At 56.3% G+C, this 18,789-nt stretch overlaps 1 protein-coding gene across 1 annotated transcript; it reads left to right on the top strand.

Annotated features, from left to right (window-relative positions):
- Positions 1–140: 140 nt before the first annotated feature.
- MVK (mevalonate kinase) lies at positions 141–18,309 on the top strand. Its single transcript, XM_007525246.3, is given in 12 exon segments — positions 141–349; positions 1,267–1,358; positions 3,875–4,022; positions 8,102–8,246; positions 8,689–8,844; positions 9,483–9,586; positions 11,118–11,163; positions 13,020–13,110; positions 13,396–13,512; positions 16,879–17,032; positions 17,730–17,827; positions 17,829–18,309. Coding segments are annotated over 11 exon segments (1,356 nt in total). The 5' UTR covers positions 141–349; positions 1,267–1,280; the 3' UTR covers positions 18,048–18,309.
- The last annotated feature ends 480 nt before the right edge of the window (positions 18,310–18,789 follow it).

Raw genomic sequence — 18,789 nt, 5'->3', positions numbered from 1 at the left:
GGGCCTTCCCAGAACTCGTTTCCTATTGGCTTAGGGGCGGGGAACCCCCGTGGGTCGGGTCCCAACAGTAATTGGCCAAAGATTCAGCCAATAGGTGAAGAGGGTCGCGGCTCGCGTGTTCTCATTGGCTGGGCGGGAGGACATGGCCGCCTCCTCCGGGACTGCGGTTAAGGGATGGAGTCCACCGTCCCCCCTCGGCGCAGGGCGCGCGTCGGCCGAGGCTGGTTTGAGAGACGGGCGGCCGCCGAGTCGGAGGACGCGGTCCAAGCCGAAGAGCAGCCGGCACCACCTTCCCTGGCTCGGTGTCCCTAACTGTGAGGCGCCGGCGACAGGGACATCTGCGTAAACCGTAGGTTCCCCGCTCTGAGACTCCAGTTTCCCCCTTGAGGGACCGTGGAGGACGGTGTAGCGAGCTGGCAGCGCGACTCCCGGCTCGTTGCTGTCAGCTCTTCCTCCTAGAGCCCCAGGCGGGAGGTCATGTTGCATTTCTTCTTCCTCCTTCTCCTCCTTCTTCTTCCCTCTTCTTCATGTTGCATTTCTTCTTCTTCCTCTTCTTCCCTTCCCCTTTCTTTCCTTCCTCCATTCCTTCCTTCCTTCCTCCCTCCCTCACTCCCTCCCTCCCTTCCTTCCTTCCTTCTATAAAACCACAACAGCACTCCCGGAGACTCGGGAAGCAACTTGCTAGAACTCTGAGCTGGAGAGATTGTCGCTTTTGGGGACCACACGGGACCTGCCAGCAGGATGTTCATAACCCAGACACACTGGGAGCAGCCTGGGTGTCCAACAAAGTTTTCTTTGTAATTTTTTTTTTCCCCCCTGGTGCCTGAGCACTTAATAATTCTACATTTAAGAGTAGTAAGAAAAGCTGGAGCCGAGAACAGAACCAGCGGTCGTTAGCAGGAGCTGAGCGGTGAGGGTGCTGCCCTCATCCGATTTTCTGAAGCCTTCCCAGCAACCCACTGCCACCGAGACAGCTACCGTTTACGCTTTCCGACCACCTGTTGGAGTAAGGATCGTTAGGAAACCAGGGCTCATGGCCATTTAAAATAATTTGCTATATTAACACACACACACACACACACACCCCAGGAGGGGAAGAACTGGGGTTGGAACCTAGGTTCTTCCGATATGTCTGCTCATCTGCACTGCGGGGCCTTTGGGCAGGTAGCATGTGCTAGGTGGTAGCAGCCTTACTTGTAATGAGGGGCTTGCTTAGGCTTTCTCTAATACCCTGGGACCCTCCCACACTCTGGGTTTCCCTTGCAGGAGCTGCAGGAGCCATGCTGCCCGGAGCCCTGCTGGTGTCTGCTCCAGGGAAGGTGATTCTTCACGGAGAGCATGCTGTGGTCCATGGCAAGGTGGGCACTGGGCATCACTGATCCCCCGTAGGAGCCCCGAGGAGGTTCAGAGGAAGCCTCCAGGCAGAGCTGGGAGCAGATCCAAGAGACCAGTCAGTTTCTTCACAGCCAGACAAAGAAAACAAAGGTGGAGAGGACCTAGTGGGGGACGTACTGTTATATGGAAAACTGGGAAATGTGACACATGTACAAACTGTTGTATTTACTGTCGAATGTAAAACATGAATTCCCCAATAAAGAAATTAAAGTAAAAAAAGAAAAGAAAAGAAAGCAGAGAAAACGAAAAAAAAAAAAGCAGAGGTGTTACACCCACGGAGGAATTCCTCTGCCCTCCCTCAGCAAGAGAGGCACAGAGAGGAGATGGGAAGCCCCCTGGCTGGAGTGAGATTCAGTGGAGAAGAGACTTTCTTTTTCTTTTTTGTCTCATTAATTTTTTAAAAATATTTATTTATTTATTCCCTTATGTTGCCCCTGTTGTTTTTTTTATTGCTGTAGTTATTGTTGTTGTTGTTATTGATGTCATTGTTGGATAGGACAGAGAAATGGAGAGAGGAGGGGAAGACAGAGAGGGGGAGAGAAAGATAGACACTGCAGACCTGCTTCAATGCTTGTGAAGTGACTCCCTTGCAGGTGGGGAGCCGGGGGCTCGAACCGGGATCCTTACGCCGGTCCCTGCGCTTTGCACCACCTGCGCTTAACCCTCTGCACCACCACCCGACTCCCTGAGAAGAGACTTTCAGACTGAGCTCTGGGGCACTCCAATGCTTGTTTGCTAATTTTTCCTCCTCCAACTATTTTATTTATTTACATTAATGAGAGAGAAAGAAACACACAGAGAGAGAGAGAGCGTAGAGCACTGGTGGTGCTGGGGATTGAACCTGGAGCTTTAGAGTCTCAAGCATGAAAGTCTTTCTCTCTTTCTGTCTTTTATACAGGGTGTTGTTAAAATTCGGTGGCTCCAGCTGGCCGGGCTAGCTTCACGGGCGGGTAACAAAGACGACCAGAGACATACGGCTGGGCAGGGAATGAATGTGGGGCCTTATAAGTACATGATGTTACTGAGTGGTGTCTCTGACCAATTTTTTTTTTAAAGTAGACAGTTCTAAATTTTTTTTTTTTTAAGATTTTACTTATTTATTCATGAGAAAGATAGGAAGAGAGGAAGAACCACTCTGGTACATGTGTTGCCAGGAATTGAACTCAGAACCTCATGCTTGAGAGTCCAATGCTTAATCCACTGCGCCATCTCCTGGACCACTGACCAGTTTTTTTATTCTTTTATTTTGGGGGAGGAGTGAAATGGAAAGAGAGAGAGAGGGGAGTGACACCACCCATGGAGTACCTCCAGTGCCATGTATGGGCTTCTTGTGTGGTGCTGGGGCTTGAACCCAGGACCTCACACACAGTGAGGTACATACCACACTGGGTGAGCTATCTCCCACACTTAGAAGACAGGAAAATGAGTTGGGTCCAGTAGAGAGTTTAAAATCTTCTCGATCGGGAGTCGGGCTGTAGCACAGCGGGTTAAGCGCAGGTGGCGTTAAGCTCAAGGACTGGTGTCAGGATCCCGGTTGGAGCCCCCGGCTCCCCACCTGTAGGCAGGTCCCGTCACAGGCAGTGAAGCAGGTCTGCAGGTGTCTGTCTTTCTCTCCCCCTCTCTGTCTTCCCCTCCTCTCTCCATTTCTCTCTGTCCTATCCAACAACGACATCAATAATAACTACAACAAGGGCAACAAAAGGGAATAAAAAAAAAAAAAAACTTCTCGATCTCAACTCTGGAAGCTGCCCTCCACAGCTAAGCTTAAGGTATCCACATCTTTTTATTTATTTATTTATTTATTTATTCATTCACTTTTGTTGTCTTTGTTGTTTTATTTTTGTAGTTATTATTGTTGTTATTGATGTCGTTGTTGTTGGGTAGGAGAGAGAGAAATGAAGAGAGGAGGGGAAGACAGAGAGGGGGAGAGAAAGACAGACACCTGCAGACCTGCTTCACCGCCTGTGAAGCGACTCCCCTGCAGGTGGGGAGCCGGGGGCTCGAACAGCGATCCTTACGCCGGTCCTTGTGCTTTGTGCCACGTGCGCTTAACCCGCTGCACTACCGCTCGACTCCCAGTTATCCACCTCTTACAGAGACAGAAGCTGGGGCTTAGCAGGGGCTGGTAAGTTGAGGAAGGTCCCCGTGACCTCGGTGGGGCTGGGAGTGAACACAGCGCTCAGCTTTCCTCCGTCCTCTTGACTCTGTTCTCGGCTTCCATAGCTCTGAAAACACGCTGCTTGTGGGCATGCCACTCTGGGTGCTGAGACCCTCTGGGGTCCTGCACGGGAAAGCGGCTCCTAACTATTGGAAGCAGCTGTGCCCAGGTATAGAGGATAGTGTGCCAAGGTGGCATGTGCTGAGGGCATGAGCGGGGCACCTGTGAGCTCATATCTGCTCCCAGCACGGTCACAGCGACTTCAGGAACTGGGCCCCTCACCACTCCCAGGCTAACTTGCATTCGGCCTTTATTCTACAGGTAGCCCTGGCTGTGGCCTTGAACTTGAGGACATTTCTCAGGCTCCAGACCAGCAGCAATGGGAAGGTATGCCTCAACTTACCAAACATTGGCCTCCAGCGGGCCTGGGAGGTGGCCAGGCTCCAGCTGCTGGACACGAGTTTTCTGGGTGAGTGCGGGAGGAAGAGCGGATACGGGAGTGCCCCGCACTTAAACAGAGGAGGGTCAGCTGCGTGGTCGGTCCTGCCACGCACCAGCGGGCACAGCCACTATGGGGGTGTCTTCTTTCTTTCTTTCTTTCTTTCTTTCTTTCTTTCTTTCTTTCTTTCTTTCTTTCCTTCTCTATTTCTCTCTTTTTTAAGATTTTATTTATTTATGAGAAAGATAAGAGGAGAGAGAAAGAACCAGACATCACTCTGGCACATGTGCTGCTGGGGATCGAACTTAGGACCTCATGCTTGAGAGCCCAAAGCTTTACCACTGCACCACCTCCCGGCCCACTGGGGGTGTTTTCTTTCCTCGCCCTATAAATCAACCTCACTGATTTGTTCCTTTATCACCCTCCCTAACCTCATAATTTATTACATGTCTTACAGATCTACTTTTTTAAAAAAATTTCTTTATTGGGGAATTAATGTCTTAAACTCAACAGTAAATACAATAGTTTGTACATGCACAACATTTCCCAGTTTTTCATATAACAATACAACCCCCACTAGGTCCTCTGTCATCCTTCTTGGACCTGTATTCTCCCCACCCACACACCCCAGAGTCTTTTACTTTGGTGCAATACGCCAACTCCAGTTCAGGTTCTACTTGTGTTTTCTTTTCTGATCTTGTTTTTCAACTTCTGCCCGAGAGTGAGATCATCCCATATTCATCCTTCTGTTTCTGACTTATTTCACTCAACATGAACTTTTCAAGGTCCATCCCAGATTGGCTGAAAACGGTGAAGTCACCATTTTTTACAGCTGAGTAGTATTCCATTGTGTATATAGACCACAACTTGCTCAGCCACTCATCTGTTGTTGGACACCTGGGTTGCTTCCAGGTTTTGGCTATTACAAATTGTGCTGCCAAGAACATATGTGTACACAGATCTTTTTGGATGGGTGTTTTGGGTTCCTTAGGATCCACCCCCAGGAGAGGAATTGCAGGGTCATAGGGTAGGTCCATTTCTAGCCTTCTGAGAGTTCTCCAGACTGTTCTCTACAGAGGTTGGACCAGTTTACATTCCCACCAGCAGTGTAGGAGGGTTCCTTTGACCCCACACCCTCTCCAGCATTTGCTGCTGTTCCCTTTTCTGATGTAGGACATTCTCACAGGAGTGAAGTGGTATCTCATTGTTGTCTTTATTTGCATTTCTCTGACAATCAGAGACTTGGAGCATTTTTTCCTGTGTTTCTTGGCCTTTTGGATCTCTTCTGTGGTGAATATTCTGTCCAAGTCCTTCCCCCATTTTTGCATGGGGCTATTTGTTTTATTGTTGTTGAGATTTGCAAGTTCTTTATATATTCTGGTTATTAGCCTTTTGTCTGATGTATAGCATGTAAAGATCTCCCATTCTGTGAGGGGTCTCTTGGTTTGGGTAGTAGACTTTTTTAGCTGTGAAGACGCTTTTTAATTTGATGTAGTCCCATAGGTTTATACTTGCCTTAGTCTTCTTTGTAATTAGATTTGTTTCATTGAAGATGTCTTTAAGATTTATGCGGAAAAGAGTTCTGCCAATATTTTTCTCTAAGTATCTGATAGTTTGTGGTCTAATATCCAAGTCCTCAATCCACTGGAATTTACTTTTGTGTTTGGTGAAATATACGGTTCAGTTTCATTCTTCTACATTTTTCAACCCGTTTTTTCCAACACCATTTGTTGAATAGACTCTGCTTTCCCCAGGTAATAGACTGGGCACCTTGTCAAAGACTAGATGTCCCTAGGTGTGACAGATTTACTTATTAACATGGAGAATCTCACTCTGGTACGCGCAGTGTTGGGGGTGGAACGCAGGACCTCATGCTTGAGAGTCCGGCTCTTGGCCCACAGCGTCACCTCCCGGCCTGCACTTAGAACACCTCAAAAACAAAACAAACAAAACAAAACAAAGTGCTGGGATTGTGTTGGCTGGATCACTCAATGGCCTGCTTGCTGTTGAGTGAAAACTATATGAAAAACAGCATGTCTGAGCAGGGTGAGGAAGGATGCACACACCCAGAGAGACTCTGAAGAGACACATCCTCCCGGCCCCGTGACTAGTCACCTCCAGGGAGGCAGCCACAGCTTGAGTCCCGGCCCCACCATCATGGATGGCTGTGGGGAAGATCTACAGATGGTGAACCTTGCTGTGAAGTCTCCTCTCTCTCTCTGTCTCTTTTCCATCTCTGTTGACTTCTCTATCAGAAATTTAAAACTGGGGAGCCGGGCTGTAGCGCAGCGGGTTAAGCGCAGGTGGCACAAAGCACAAGGACCGGCATAAGGATCCCGGTTCGAACCCCGGCTCCCCACCTGCAGGGGAGTCGCTTCACAGGCGGTGAAGCAGGTCTGCAGGTGTCTGTCTTTCTCTCCTCCTCTCTGTCTTCCCCTCCTCTCTCCATTTCTCTCTGTCCTATCCAACAACGACGACAACAATAATAACTACAACAATAAAACAACAAGGGCAACAAAAGGGAATAAATAAATAAAATAAGTATTAAAAAAAAAAAAAAAGAAATTTAAAACTAAATATAAAAAAGCTCCTCTTTCCCCTTCTCCCCCCTCGCCCCCTTCTTTCCCCTCTTCCCCGTCTTCCCCGTCTTCCCCGTCTTCCCCGTCTTCCCCCAGCGGCAACAACCAGCTCAGTATGGTCCCCAGCCTCTGGAAGGCCAGCTGGTCAGACTTGTTCGGCCTCTCAAGAGAGGAACCACACCCTCTGGCAACTCCTGCCCAGGCAGGCTCATTGTGTTTGCCAGTAAGTTGACGCTGCTGCCTTTGAAACCAGTTTTGGGTAACTGAGGTTAAACCCAGGCCTGGAGTTAGTATCCAACTTTTCTTTCTTCCTTCTTATCTCCCTTCTTTCTTTTATTTCATTTCATAGGACAGAGAGAAGTTGAGAGTGGAGAGGGAGGTAGAGAGAGACTCCTGCAACACATCTCCTCCATTGTTGGTGAAACTTCACCCATGCAGGTGGAAACCAGAAGCTTGAACCTGGGTCCTTGCACACAGTAAACTGGGTGCACCACTGCCCACACCTTTTTTAAAAAGATTTTTTTAAAAAATTTCTTTACTGGGGGATTAATGGTTTACAGTAAAATACAATAGTTTGTACATGTGTAACATTTCCACATAACAATTCAACCCCCTCTAGGTCCTCTTCTGCCATCATGTTCCAGGACCTGAACCCAGAGTCTTTTACTTTGATGCAATACACCAAAAATACGTATATTTTTAAATTTATCAATGAGAGATGGTGATGGGGGAGAGAAAAAGCATCATCCTGGTATATGTGCTACCAGGGCCTGAACTCGGGGCCTCATACTTGAGAATCTGGTGCTTTATCCACTGTGCCGCCTCTTGGGCTACAGTATCCACTCCCCCTCCCCCCACCCCCCTTTCCTTTTCCTGTATTTTTCTTTCTTCCTTTAACATACTGCCCACTCCTGGTTTGTTGTGCTGCTAGGGATTGAACCTGGAAGTCTGGGGCTTCAGACAGGAAAGTTTTTTTCAGAATCATTATGCTGTCTTCCCCACCCATGCTTCCTTTTTCTTTTTCAATTTTTTTTTTTTGGAAGCTTTTTCATTTAGGGCCAGAGAGATGGCTCATCAGGTAGGACACATGTCTTGCCACATGTGCAACCCAGGTCTGAGGCCCAGGGCCGCCTGGCACCGGGAGCTCAGGGCCTGTGACGTCTCTTCTCTCCTCCTTCTTTCTGTCTCTTGGAATGAAAAGGTGGCCAGGCATCGGTGAAATCGAGCATGAGGCCCCAGCTCTACAGAAAAATTAATTTATCTTTTCTAAATCAGTGAGAAAGAGAGCACTAGGATGACAGGCATATGTGGTGCCGGGGATGGAACTCAGGACCTCAGACCTGTCGATTCCGTGCTTCACTGCCAAGGCGCCTCCCAGCCCCTGGCACGTGCGCATTACAGAGAGGTGCAGTCACGTGCCCAAGGCCACACAGCACCCGGGCCCTCGTCCCTCCAGACTCCCTCACGCCCGCCGCCCTCTGCAACCCTGAGGACCACTCGCCGTCCCTGTGCTTTTTTCCTGTGTGGCAGAGCAAGGGCACTCCGCTGCACCCACGGCTGAGCAGGTGCAGAAGCTGAAGGAGGTGGTGGGCCTCACCGATGACAGCGGCCACCACGAGCACATGGCCCTGCTGGCCTTCCTCTACCTGTACCTGTCCATCTCCCAGAAGCAGAGGTGCGAGCCCACGGCGACGCCATTGTCCCGACCTGTCCCCTCCCACTCCTGATCCTGGGGACGCCAGCTCTCCTGGGGGACTACACCTTGAGGTCGTGTCAGCTGGAAAGGGTGGGGCGGGGCGGGGCGGGGCGGCTGGCATATCCCGCGATGGGCTGTCTGAGGAAGAGCCTGGTTTGTGTGGGAGCAGAGAGCGGGTCCGAGAAATGGCAGGGGCCCGGGGGTGCGTGTTAGGAAGCACTCCGGTGCCGCACTGCATCTGCTCCCTGTGCTCTGGTTGACTCGCCATGATTTGCCGTGGTCCGTGCCTTGGGGACTTCACAAAGTCCGGTCACACAGCAAGTCTCCCTGCCGGGTCCCACCCTGTACCTTGGCCACTGACTCGACATGGGGCTCCCCCTTCCCGTGCCTCTTCTGAGGAGTCAGACACTGCCCCCTGCAGGCCCCTACCCAGCCTGGATGTCACTGTGTGGTCCCAGCTGCCCACAGGGGCCGGCCTGGGCTCCAGCGCCGCCTACTCCGTGTGCCTGGCCGCCGGCCTCCTGACAGCCTGTGGGATCACCCCAAACCCACTGAGGGATGGGGAGACCGTCGGCAGGTAAGTATGACTTCTTGTGCTCCCTGATCCGAGGGTGGTTCCCCTGCTGCCATCTCTGCTACTCTCCTGTGCTGGGACTTGAACCCAGGGCTTTGTGAACAGCAAAGCATGTACCCTACCTGCTGAGCCCCCTCCCAGTCCTGTGTGCTGCCTGCCACCGGCTCACTGGCCCTGGGTGAGGGATGGGGTGGGCGTGGTCACAGCTCGGCTTTGAGACAGGCTCGTGTGGGGTCTGTGACGGTGGACATGTTGCTGGCACTTGGCTGGCATTCCACACACCTGTGGTGGATGAGGGACATTAGCAGTGGGTGACTGCTCCCCAGAAGATGGGCAGGGCACAGAGAGGTACTGGCAGAGGTGGCAGTGCCTGGGCTCCCCTGGCCTCCCTGGGCCTGTCCACAGCCGTGAAGGCAGGGCTCGCCTGGCCTCTTCACCGGGGAAGCTGTTAGAGACAGGCAGCCACTCCACTCACAGTGTGCCAAGGTGTCCAGAGGCCCCGGCGCCCTGACCGCAAAGCCAGTGCTGTGAGCAGAGGGCTGCCAGGCTGCTGCTTCCACTTGGCGAGTCTCCCAGGCCTCGGCGTCTCCGGCAGGCCCAGCGGGACCCCCGCACCCGTGACAAGTTTCTGGCCTCCTCAGGTGGGCCTCGGAGCACCTGGAGCTGATCAACACCTGGGCGCTCCGGGGCGAGCGGGTGATCCACGGGAACCCCTCGGGAGTGGACAACGCTGTCAGCACCTGGGGTAGGTGCCCCCGCCTGGCCGCCCTTCTCTCTCCAGAGCTCCTTTTTGACAGAGGGCAGGAGACAAAAGATAGGAGGGGGATAGAGAAGGGGCACCTGCAGCATTGTTCCTCTGCTCCTGCAGCACCCCCCTGTGGGCTGGGACCAGGGCTCAAACCCAGGTCCTTCAGCACGGCAGTGTGTGCGCTCTGCCTGCTGTGCCATCGCCGAGCTCCTGTTTACTGACTTTCGTGACGGGGAGACTTGGTGTGTCAGGAATGTGTCCTTTACCCCTGAGTCACCTCTACACTCCTTTATTTTCAGTTGTTTATCACCTTCATTTATGTATTGGATAGAGACAGCCAGAAATTGAGAAGAAGGGGGAGCTAGGGAGAGAGACAGACACCTGCAGCCCTGCTCCACCGCTCGTGAAGCTTTTCCCCTGCAGGTGGGAAAATTTTTGCAACCTGGTGACCTGCCTTTCTTTCACTCTTTCTCTCTCCCTTTCTTTCTTTCTTCCTTTCCTTCCTTCCTTTTTTCTTTCCTTCTTTCCTTCCTTCCTTCCTTCCTTCCTTCCTTCTTTCTTTTTTACCACAGCACTGTTCAGGTCTGGCTTATGGTGGTATAGGGGCTTGAACCTGGGTCTTTGGAGCCTCAGGCAAGAGTCTCTTTGCAGAACCATTATGCTGTCTCCCCTCTGCCCTACACTGTTTCTAAATTCCTTTTAGTTTTTAAAAACACTTTTATGTATCTATTTATTTAGTAGAGAGAGGGAAAAAAATGAGAGGGGAAGGGAAGATAGAAAGATATGGGCCGGGCAGTGATGCACCAGGTTAAGTACACATAGTACAAAGCTCAAGAACCCACGCATGGATCCTGGTTCGAGCCCTCGGATCCCCACTTGCAGGAGGGTCACTTCACAGGCGGTGAAGCAGGTCTGCAGGTGTCTTTCTCTTCTCCTCTCGGTCTTCCCCTCTTCTCTCCATTTCTCTCTGTCCTATCCAATAAAATGGAAAAGATGGCCACCAGGAGCAGTGGATTTATAGGGAAGGCACTAAGCCCCAGAGATAACCTTGGAGGAAGAGAGAGAGAGAGAGAAAGAGAGACCTACAGCATTGCTTTGCTACTAGTGAAGCTTCCCCCTGCAGGAGGGGACCAGGGCTTGAACCGGAGTCCTTCTGTGTTGTAGCATGCACACTGTACTAAAGGTGCCACTCCCCACTCCATTACCCCCCCCCCCGTTTTTTTTCTAATCTTTTCCTTTTCTTTCATCTGATGGGACAGAGAGACATTGAGAGGGGAAGGGAGAGAAAAGGGAGACACATGCAGCACTGCTTCACCACTCTTGAAGCTTCCCCTCTACAGGTGGGGATCAGGGGCTTGAACCCAGGTCCTTGAGCATGGGAGAGTACATGCTGGACCAGGTCCACCACCTGCAGTACCTGTTTTTAAATTCTTCCCATCGTGGCGGCTGGGTGAATGGAGTCAGTGGATTGCGTGGAGAGGCACCCTCTAGCTCTGATGGCGGCTCTCCCCTCCCCTCTCCTCCGCAGGAGGTGCGTTGCGGTACCAGCAGGGGACGATCACAGCCCTGAAGAGGTGAGCCTGGCCCCAGCGGTCCTCTGTGGCTTGGCCCGTGCCGGGTGTCCCCGCTCCCCCTCCCTGGGTGGTGGTGAGGAACACCAGCTCTTCTCCGTCCCCTTTGGTCGCTGGGGCAGGGAGCAGATGAGTCTGGGCCGTTTTGGGGGTGGGCCCACCTGGCCGAAGCCTGCAGGCTGTGCTCTGAGTCTGCACCCCTCTCTGGAGTGGCTGGAGTCACACCCATGAGGCCGCTCCCCAGGCAGGGTGGGGGGGACGAGGGCGGCCCGGCAGAGGAACAGTTGTGTAAAGGTTTTGTGGTTGCAAGGCCAGAGTGACTCCGGGGTGTCTGAGTGGCTTGGACACCCAGGGAGGGCAGTGAGGAGAGAGCTCACTCAGAAGGCACTACCCTAGGGGCGGTCCCAGAAGGGCATAGTGACCTGGGGTCTGTGGGGTTGGCAGGCCCACTGGCAGAGGGCTCATCTGAGGAGGCTGGGTGTCGTCCACTGACTCACTGCCCAGCAGAGGGGGCACAGAGCGGCTGACCTGCCGGCTCTGAGCCGCATGGGGGTGGAGTCAGTTCACGTCAATCCCCGGCGTCTTAATCCCTGGCGACTTAATCCCTGGCATTTTAGCCGGCGGCCCTGGCCTACGCCTGCTCTGCTCCCTGGACAAATGCATTGTTTGCCAAGCGGCTCAGGACACGGCCTCCTGGAACCCTGCCCTTTGAGGAACGGTGTGTTTCCACAGGGAGAGAACAGTCAACAGAACACTCATCTTTTATAAAGTTAGAAATAAAGGGCGAGCCAGCCACCATGGCCAGGGATCAATACTCATCTCACCGGCTTGTGGGCAGTGAGATGGAGCGGCCCCCAGTCGCCACCTCTAGCCTGACTCAGAGGGGCTGGGGATGGAGGGCCAGGCATGGAGAGCCAGGGACAGGGGGCTGGAGATAGAGGGTCAGGGACAGGAGGGCTGGGGACAGAGGCTTGGGGACAGGGTCAGCGATAGGAGGGCCGGGGACAGGAGGGCTGGGGATAGAGGGTCAGGGACAGGAGGGCTGGGGATGGCATCTCCAGCTGTATTGTCCAGCCTGTGCCCTTAGGTCTGCAGGCTTTCACAGGCCGTGTAGGGTGACCAGGAGTGGCAGCCAAGTCCCCGAACACAGCTGACCACAAGCATGAGTGGGACTGTGGCTTTGGGGGTTGGGGCCTCAGAGGACAGGGAGGACAGCGGGTTCATCTGGCAGTCAGCCGGGCCTTTGCTGTCACTGGGCTCCCAGGCGGCCTCCCTCGAATCGCATCTGGTATCCCACTGGGAGGACTGGTCTGGGCACCGTGGAGGCAGAGCCAGAGTGGGCTGAGTGCCGGGAGACCTCTCCAGTGAGTCACCCCACCCATTGCCTGGGTACTGGCTCCCTGCTCCCCTGTGTCACCGCCTTCCACTGCCCTGGCCCCTCCTCTCAGCTCCCCCTTCTGCTCTCTCTCAGTCCCAGCTCTACTTTGAAGGTGTGGCGCTGGGTGCCACACCTTTGAAGGTCACACCTTTGAAGGTGTGACCTCGGTGCTGCGGCGCTGCTGAGCCCCTCCCCAGCTCAGTGTTTTGTTCTGCCGCGGTGGGGGAGACCCCACAGCACCGCCCCCCATCCCTTTGGTGTTGTCCACGTTGCTGCCAGGGCCTCGGGTGTGCTCAGGCCTGCTCCGACTACTGAGCCATCTCCCGACGCTGCTTTGCGCTCTAACCCCCGCCCCCGCCCCAGCCCCTGCCCAGAGAGCCAGTGATGCCCCCTCCTCGGCTTCCTCTTCCTCCTCTGGCTGGGGTGGTGTGGAGTTGGGGGGCTGCTGCCCAGAGCTCACCGTGGTCCCCCCACACTGCAGGCTGCCGACCCTGCAGATCCTGCTGACCAACACCAAGGTCCCTCGCAGCACCAAGGCGCTGGTGGCCAGAGTCCAGGGCCGGCTGCTCAAGGTGCAGCTCATCCCCGGGGCTTGGGTGCAGGGCTGGACTCTCTCTCTGCCTGGTGGGGGCGGGGTGCAGGCCGGGCAGGGGTGCTAGCCCTCGGGGAGACACGCGGCTCGGGCACAGAAGGAGGTGCTGGGGGTGGGGGGCAGGGGACTGCCACAGTGCCTCCACTTTGTTGGGGAGGGGGCTTCCTAGGGGCGGCAGGCGTCTTCCCCCAGTGTCCCTAGGCCCCACGGCTGGCACAGTCCACCTCTCCCTGAGGCCTCACAGCCCTCCTCCCTCTACCTCCAGTTCCCCAAGATCGTGGCGCCTCTGCTGGCCTCCATCGATGCCATCTCCCTGCAGTGCCAGCAGGTGCTGGAGGACATGGTGGCTGCCCCAGCGGCTGAGCACTATCTCATGCTGGAGGTAAGAGGGTCCAGGGCGGGCGGGGGCTCCCAACACCAGAGCACAGTCCTGGGGCCCACCACAGGTCAGCCTGCACCCAGGCACGCCTGCACTCGGAGCCTCTTGCCGGTGATTGGGAGCATTTATCCAAAGGCCAAGCAGGCGGTGCTGAGGGTGGTGCCAGGTTGAGGGCCACATCCCTAGGGAGACCAGGATACAGCTGGCACTGGGGTCCCTGGAGCCAGGAGCTTTTTGTATGTGGCACAGGGCAGACTCAAGGGTCTCCCTGCCCCAGTCATTTAAGTCCTCTGCCCTTACGGAGACGCCACTGCCCTGCGCCACTGTGCTTGGAGCTCCCCTTGGTGCTGTCTGCCTGTGGTGTCCTCATGTGGAGCCAGGGCCTGGGACTCCTCACGCGTGGTGAGGCGTGTACTCTGCCTACTGAGCCATGCCCTAGTCCTTCTCTCCTGTGTCACTAACTGCGTGTGTTCACTGGGTGACTACCCATCCCTTCCAGATCTGATGTCTTCTAAAGCTGACCTGCTGTCAGTGTGAGCTCAGCGCCCCCTCCGCACAGTCCCACCTCTTGTACTGACCTGGGAGCAGCCCCCGAGCCACACAGCTGCATAGCTCACGTTCTGATAGAGGAGCAGTGCACCTTCCATGGAGTCTCCCGGCTCTTGTCTCTGGAGCTCCCAGTGATGCCGGGGGCAGACCCAGGTGTCAGTTGTGGAAGGTGGGTGCTGTGCCCCTAAGCACCTCCTGCCCTTGGTGACGGGCGAGGCTGAGCCCAGGCCGGGTCTGGACCTTGCCCCACCCGTGCAGGGAGGCCCCGAGGGTGACACACAGCACAGCACCCTGTGTACCCCCGGCTGGGTCAGCCAGGGAGCCCAGCCCACCCCCAGATAGGGTGCCTATGGCTGACGAGTGTGAGCAGACCCGGAACAGCCCCTGGGCGGGGGGTGTGTCTCCAGTACATGTGAGTGGATGGTGTCAAGGGGGCCCTCTCAGAGACGCCAGGGCCCCCCATTTCTCCACAGTCCTCGCTGCTGCCTGACGTGAAGCTGCCACAGGTACCCTGCCGGCCTGAGCCTGGCGGTCTCCAGTGAATGGCAGCCATCGTCCCGCAGTCAGAACATAAACGACTTCTCATCTGGACCAGCGCCCTGGAGCTAGGGCTGCCACACCCCTTTTACAACCCGGGGCAGAGAGAGAGGCTTCCCGTAGCTGTTCCAGCTGCTGAGCGTCAGGCAGGGGGCTCAGGCCGGGCTCCACGCACCAAGGAGGGTGGGGGGCTGCGGGCTTCCCCAGGGCTGGGCCAGGACAGCAGCTCACTGATGAGACAGCATGCGGGCATTTTTGGCTCAGCACAGCCTCAGAGACACACTGAGGCTGTCCTCCCGTGTCACGGCCTGTCATTGCCATCCTGACACGCTTGGGATCAGAACGTGACAGGTGTCTGGGACCTGCTTCAGCAGTGACACCTGGCGCTAGGGCGCAGAGGGCCCCCCCACCCCAGAAGCGTTCTCTTCCCTACAGCCCTCGGGGCCCGCTGGCGGGCGACCCTTGTCTGCCTGTTTGTCATAGCACTTGGGGGTGCCAGCGGGCTGACCCCTCTTGCTGGCACACTGATTGGCAGCCCTGGCATACTCCAGGTCCCCCAGGGCAAAAAAATGGGACAGAAATGCCCTGAGTGTATTGGGGAGGTGGGGAGACACGGACCTTCTTGTCCAGCGACTCTGAGCCTCAGTTGGTCCCCTTCTGTGAGGTGGGATGAAGCCCTGGACGTGATGTAGCATCTGGCAGAGCACTTGGCCCAGTGGGCCCTGTGCCTGGCACGCAGCAGGCACTGCCAAACAGCTGCTGACTGCCGGAACAATCTAGCAGCCACCTGGCCTGCCCCAGCGCTGCAGAGCCTGCAGGAGAGCCGCCCTTGGCCTCGGTTTCCCATCTGTCCAGAGGCTGTGGTGTCAGAGCAGTCGGCTGGGCACTTGTCCCATCCTGAGCTGAGGGACGCTCCTCACTCGGTCCTGCAGACATGAGGTGGACACTCTGCCCCTCTCCCCATTGTGAGTCCAGGGAGAAGGTCCTCACCAAGGACACGTGGCCTCCCTCCTTGTCCTCCGTGGAGGCTGCCCGTGCCCGTGGGTCTGGGCCAAGCACCTCCGAGCACACAAGGCTCGAACCGTGGGTGCTGCTGGGGGCTGGAGCTGCTGGTCTGGCCGGGTCTCCATCAGTCCTTGGGGGAGGGGACTCCGCGCTGCCTCACGCCTGACACCTGGGCATCAGCTCCTTCTGAGCCCCCGCCCATCCTCCCCTGGAAGTCTGGACCTGTGGCCCTGTGGAGGCTGTTAACTCGGGGCCTCAGCAGATGGCAGAAACCCATCCCGGCCAGGCCGGGGTGGAAAAGGGATTCACTGGCTCCTCACTCAGAAGCCAGAGGCAAACAGCTGTAGTAACAGGTGGAGCCAGGAGTCCAGTGCAGCTAGAAACCACTCCGGGGCTGGAGAGGTAGCAGCGTGGTTCTGCACAGACTCTCATGCCTGGGGCAGCACAGTTCTAAGTTCAGTCCCCAGCACCACCAGAAGCCAGAACTGAGCAAGGCTCTGCTTTGAAAACTAACTAAATAAATAAATAAAGTGCTCTCCAGGGCCAGGAGATAGCTCAGAGGGTAGAGCACATGCCTTACTATGAGTGAATCCCTGGGTTTGATCCCCAGTACCACATGGGATCACCAGGGACAGCACTCATTTGGAGGTGGAACAGTGAGATGGTGTCTCTCCTGTCTGTCTCTGTCTCTGCCTCACTGTCTCCCCTCCTCTCTAAAGACATAGGATGAAAAGGTTCGCCCAGGGGCCCGGGCAGTGATGCATCAGGTTGAAAGCAAATGTCACTATGTGCCCGGACCTGGGTTTGAGTCCCTGCTCCCCACCTGCAGGGGGGACGCATCCCAAGTGGTGAAGCAGGTCTGCAGGTGTCTCTGTCTTCCTCTCTATTTCCCTCTCCTCTCAATCTTTTTCCTATCAAATGACAATAATAACAACAAAGTAAAGGGCAGGGGTGGGGGGGAGGGAGAGGCCCCTGGATCGTAGATTCATAGTGCCGGCACCAAGCCCCAGAGGTCACCCTGGTGGTAAAGCCAAGATTGGCCCAGGGAGGCCACCGGGTGTCACTCACGTGTGAGGCGCTCCCCTCTCCCCTTGCCTTCCCTATGAGTTCTCACCCTCTGGGCACTGCCTCTGAAGCCACTTCCCAGCGGGTCCAGCCCCGCCTGTGTGCTCCATGCCTCCTCTCTGGCAGTGCCCAGTGTGAGGGTGCCGTGAGCCCTCCCACTCCCCAGCTGCGGGGTAGAGGGAGCAGCTGGGGACAGACAGCGCTCTCCCCTAGGAGCTCATCGACATGAACCAGCACCATCTCAACGCCCTGGGCGTGGGCCATGCCTCGCTGGACCAGCTGTGCCAGGTGACGCAGGTGCGGGGGCTGCACAGCAAGCTGACCGGTGCGGGAGGCGGCGGCTGCGGCATCACCCTCCTCAGGCCAGGTCTGGGGGCACATGGGTGACGGGGTCTGGGGGTACAGAGTTGCCAGGTGTGGGGGCTGGAGGATGGACACGGGGTGGCTACCCTGGGGCAGAGGTTCTGCTTGGCACCTCCTTGCGGGCTCCTGGCGCTGCTGTGTCTTTGGGGGCGTCATCAACCTCTCTGGGCCTCCGTCTGCCTCTGTGGCAGCCCCTCACCAGATGGCTGCCAGGTTCAAGGAGAAAAGCAGGGAGGGAGGGAGCCTGCTGGGGGCTGAGCTCCTGGACTCTGTCAGCCTCACCTATTGCTACTAGATGAAGGGTTTCCTTGAGGACAGAGCAAGGCCAGGTGACAGACTTGGAGACACGCGGGTTGGAAGTCAGGACTCTCCCCTGCTGCCCTCCGCCTTCCACGCCTCCTCTTCCTCCTCTGTCCTTTCCCCTGAGGGCCCCTAAGGCTCCCGCCAGCCCCGCCAGCCCCAGTGAGCCTGGGCAGTGGTCAGGATGAGCCCATCATCCCCTGGGGGCAGGGATGTACTTTCTGGGGTCCCGTGGCTGCTGTGTGTCTGTGACTGTTGCTGCATCAAACCCCCGCCCCCACGGGGAGGGCCCAGGACCCAGCATTCCAGCCCAGCCCTATTGGGCCCCACTGCCAACCCCAGAATGCCCCCAAAGAAGTGGGGTGCCACTGGTGACCCGCTGCTCCCCACCCCACCCTCAGATCTGGAGCCGCAGGATGTTGAAGCCGCCAAGCAGGCACTGAGTGGCTGTGGCTTCGACTGCTGGGAGACCAGTGTGGGCGCCCCCGGTGTGTCTGCCCACTCGGCCGCCGCCCTGGATGCCCCCGTCCGCCGGGCCCTCGGCGGCCTCTGAGACCCTGCCTGGACTCCGCTGGGCCGCAGGGACTTCTGGGAGATCACCAGCAGTGGTGCCGTGGAAGCTGCAGGGGTGGGGGCCCAAGGGGGTTCCACAGACCCACCTGCTTGGGCCTCGGCCTTCAGCTCCCCAGACCCTCCAGTGCAGGGGTGTCCTGGATTGAGGTGCCTCTCCCTCCACCTTATCCCGTGGCCTTCTTGACACACACCCCCAAAACCCCCCAACACACACACACACACACACACACACACACACACACACACGGACGCCCTCTGCTGGAGCCGGCACTGCCTGCTCTTTCGGAAAGCCTGGGGGCTGGCCCCTCCCTTAGACCTTGTAGCCCAGGATGGGGGCTCAGACTGGATCGGAGTCCTCCAGGGTGCAGCCAAGGGCTTTGGGGGAATAAAGAGGTGAGAGGAAAAGCTGCTGTGCTCTGCATCCAGTGAGGGGCGAGGCTGTGGGCCCCAGAGCACCCCAGCACCTCCTGCCCCTCCCTCACAGCTGGTTGGGAGACGTGGGCGGGGGGGGGGAAAGGCCGTGAGTCATGTGGATGGGGTCTCGGCTTGGGGTGATGGATGCCAGCTTTCAAGTCTCATCTCCACTTCTGTGAGACTGGAACTTGTGAAACCGTTTCTTCTGAAATGAGCAGGATGGAGGGAACGGACTTGGGCTTACAGCCCAGTGCCCCCCATTCCCACCTGATTTGAAGAGCCTGTGGAGCCTCTGAAGTGGGGGGATCCCTTGTGGAGAAACCCTTTGCGGCCAGCACACAGCCCTAGGCACTTGCCCCTGGACCCTGTGATGCCCTGCCCATGGCCACCAGGGGGCAGCAGTTGCCTTCCTCAACGTCCCGCGGAGACTGAGTGGGAGCGGACCCCTAGTTGCCCCCACAGCGGGCTCACTGC

This window comes from Erinaceus europaeus, chromosome 6, assembly GCF_950295315.1.
Source record: "Erinaceus europaeus chromosome 6, mEriEur2.1, whole genome shotgun sequence".
Lineage (NCBI taxonomy): Eukaryota > Metazoa > Chordata > Mammalia > Eulipotyphla > Erinaceidae > Erinaceus > Erinaceus europaeus.
This window is presented reverse-complemented; position numbering and strand designations above follow the sequence as displayed.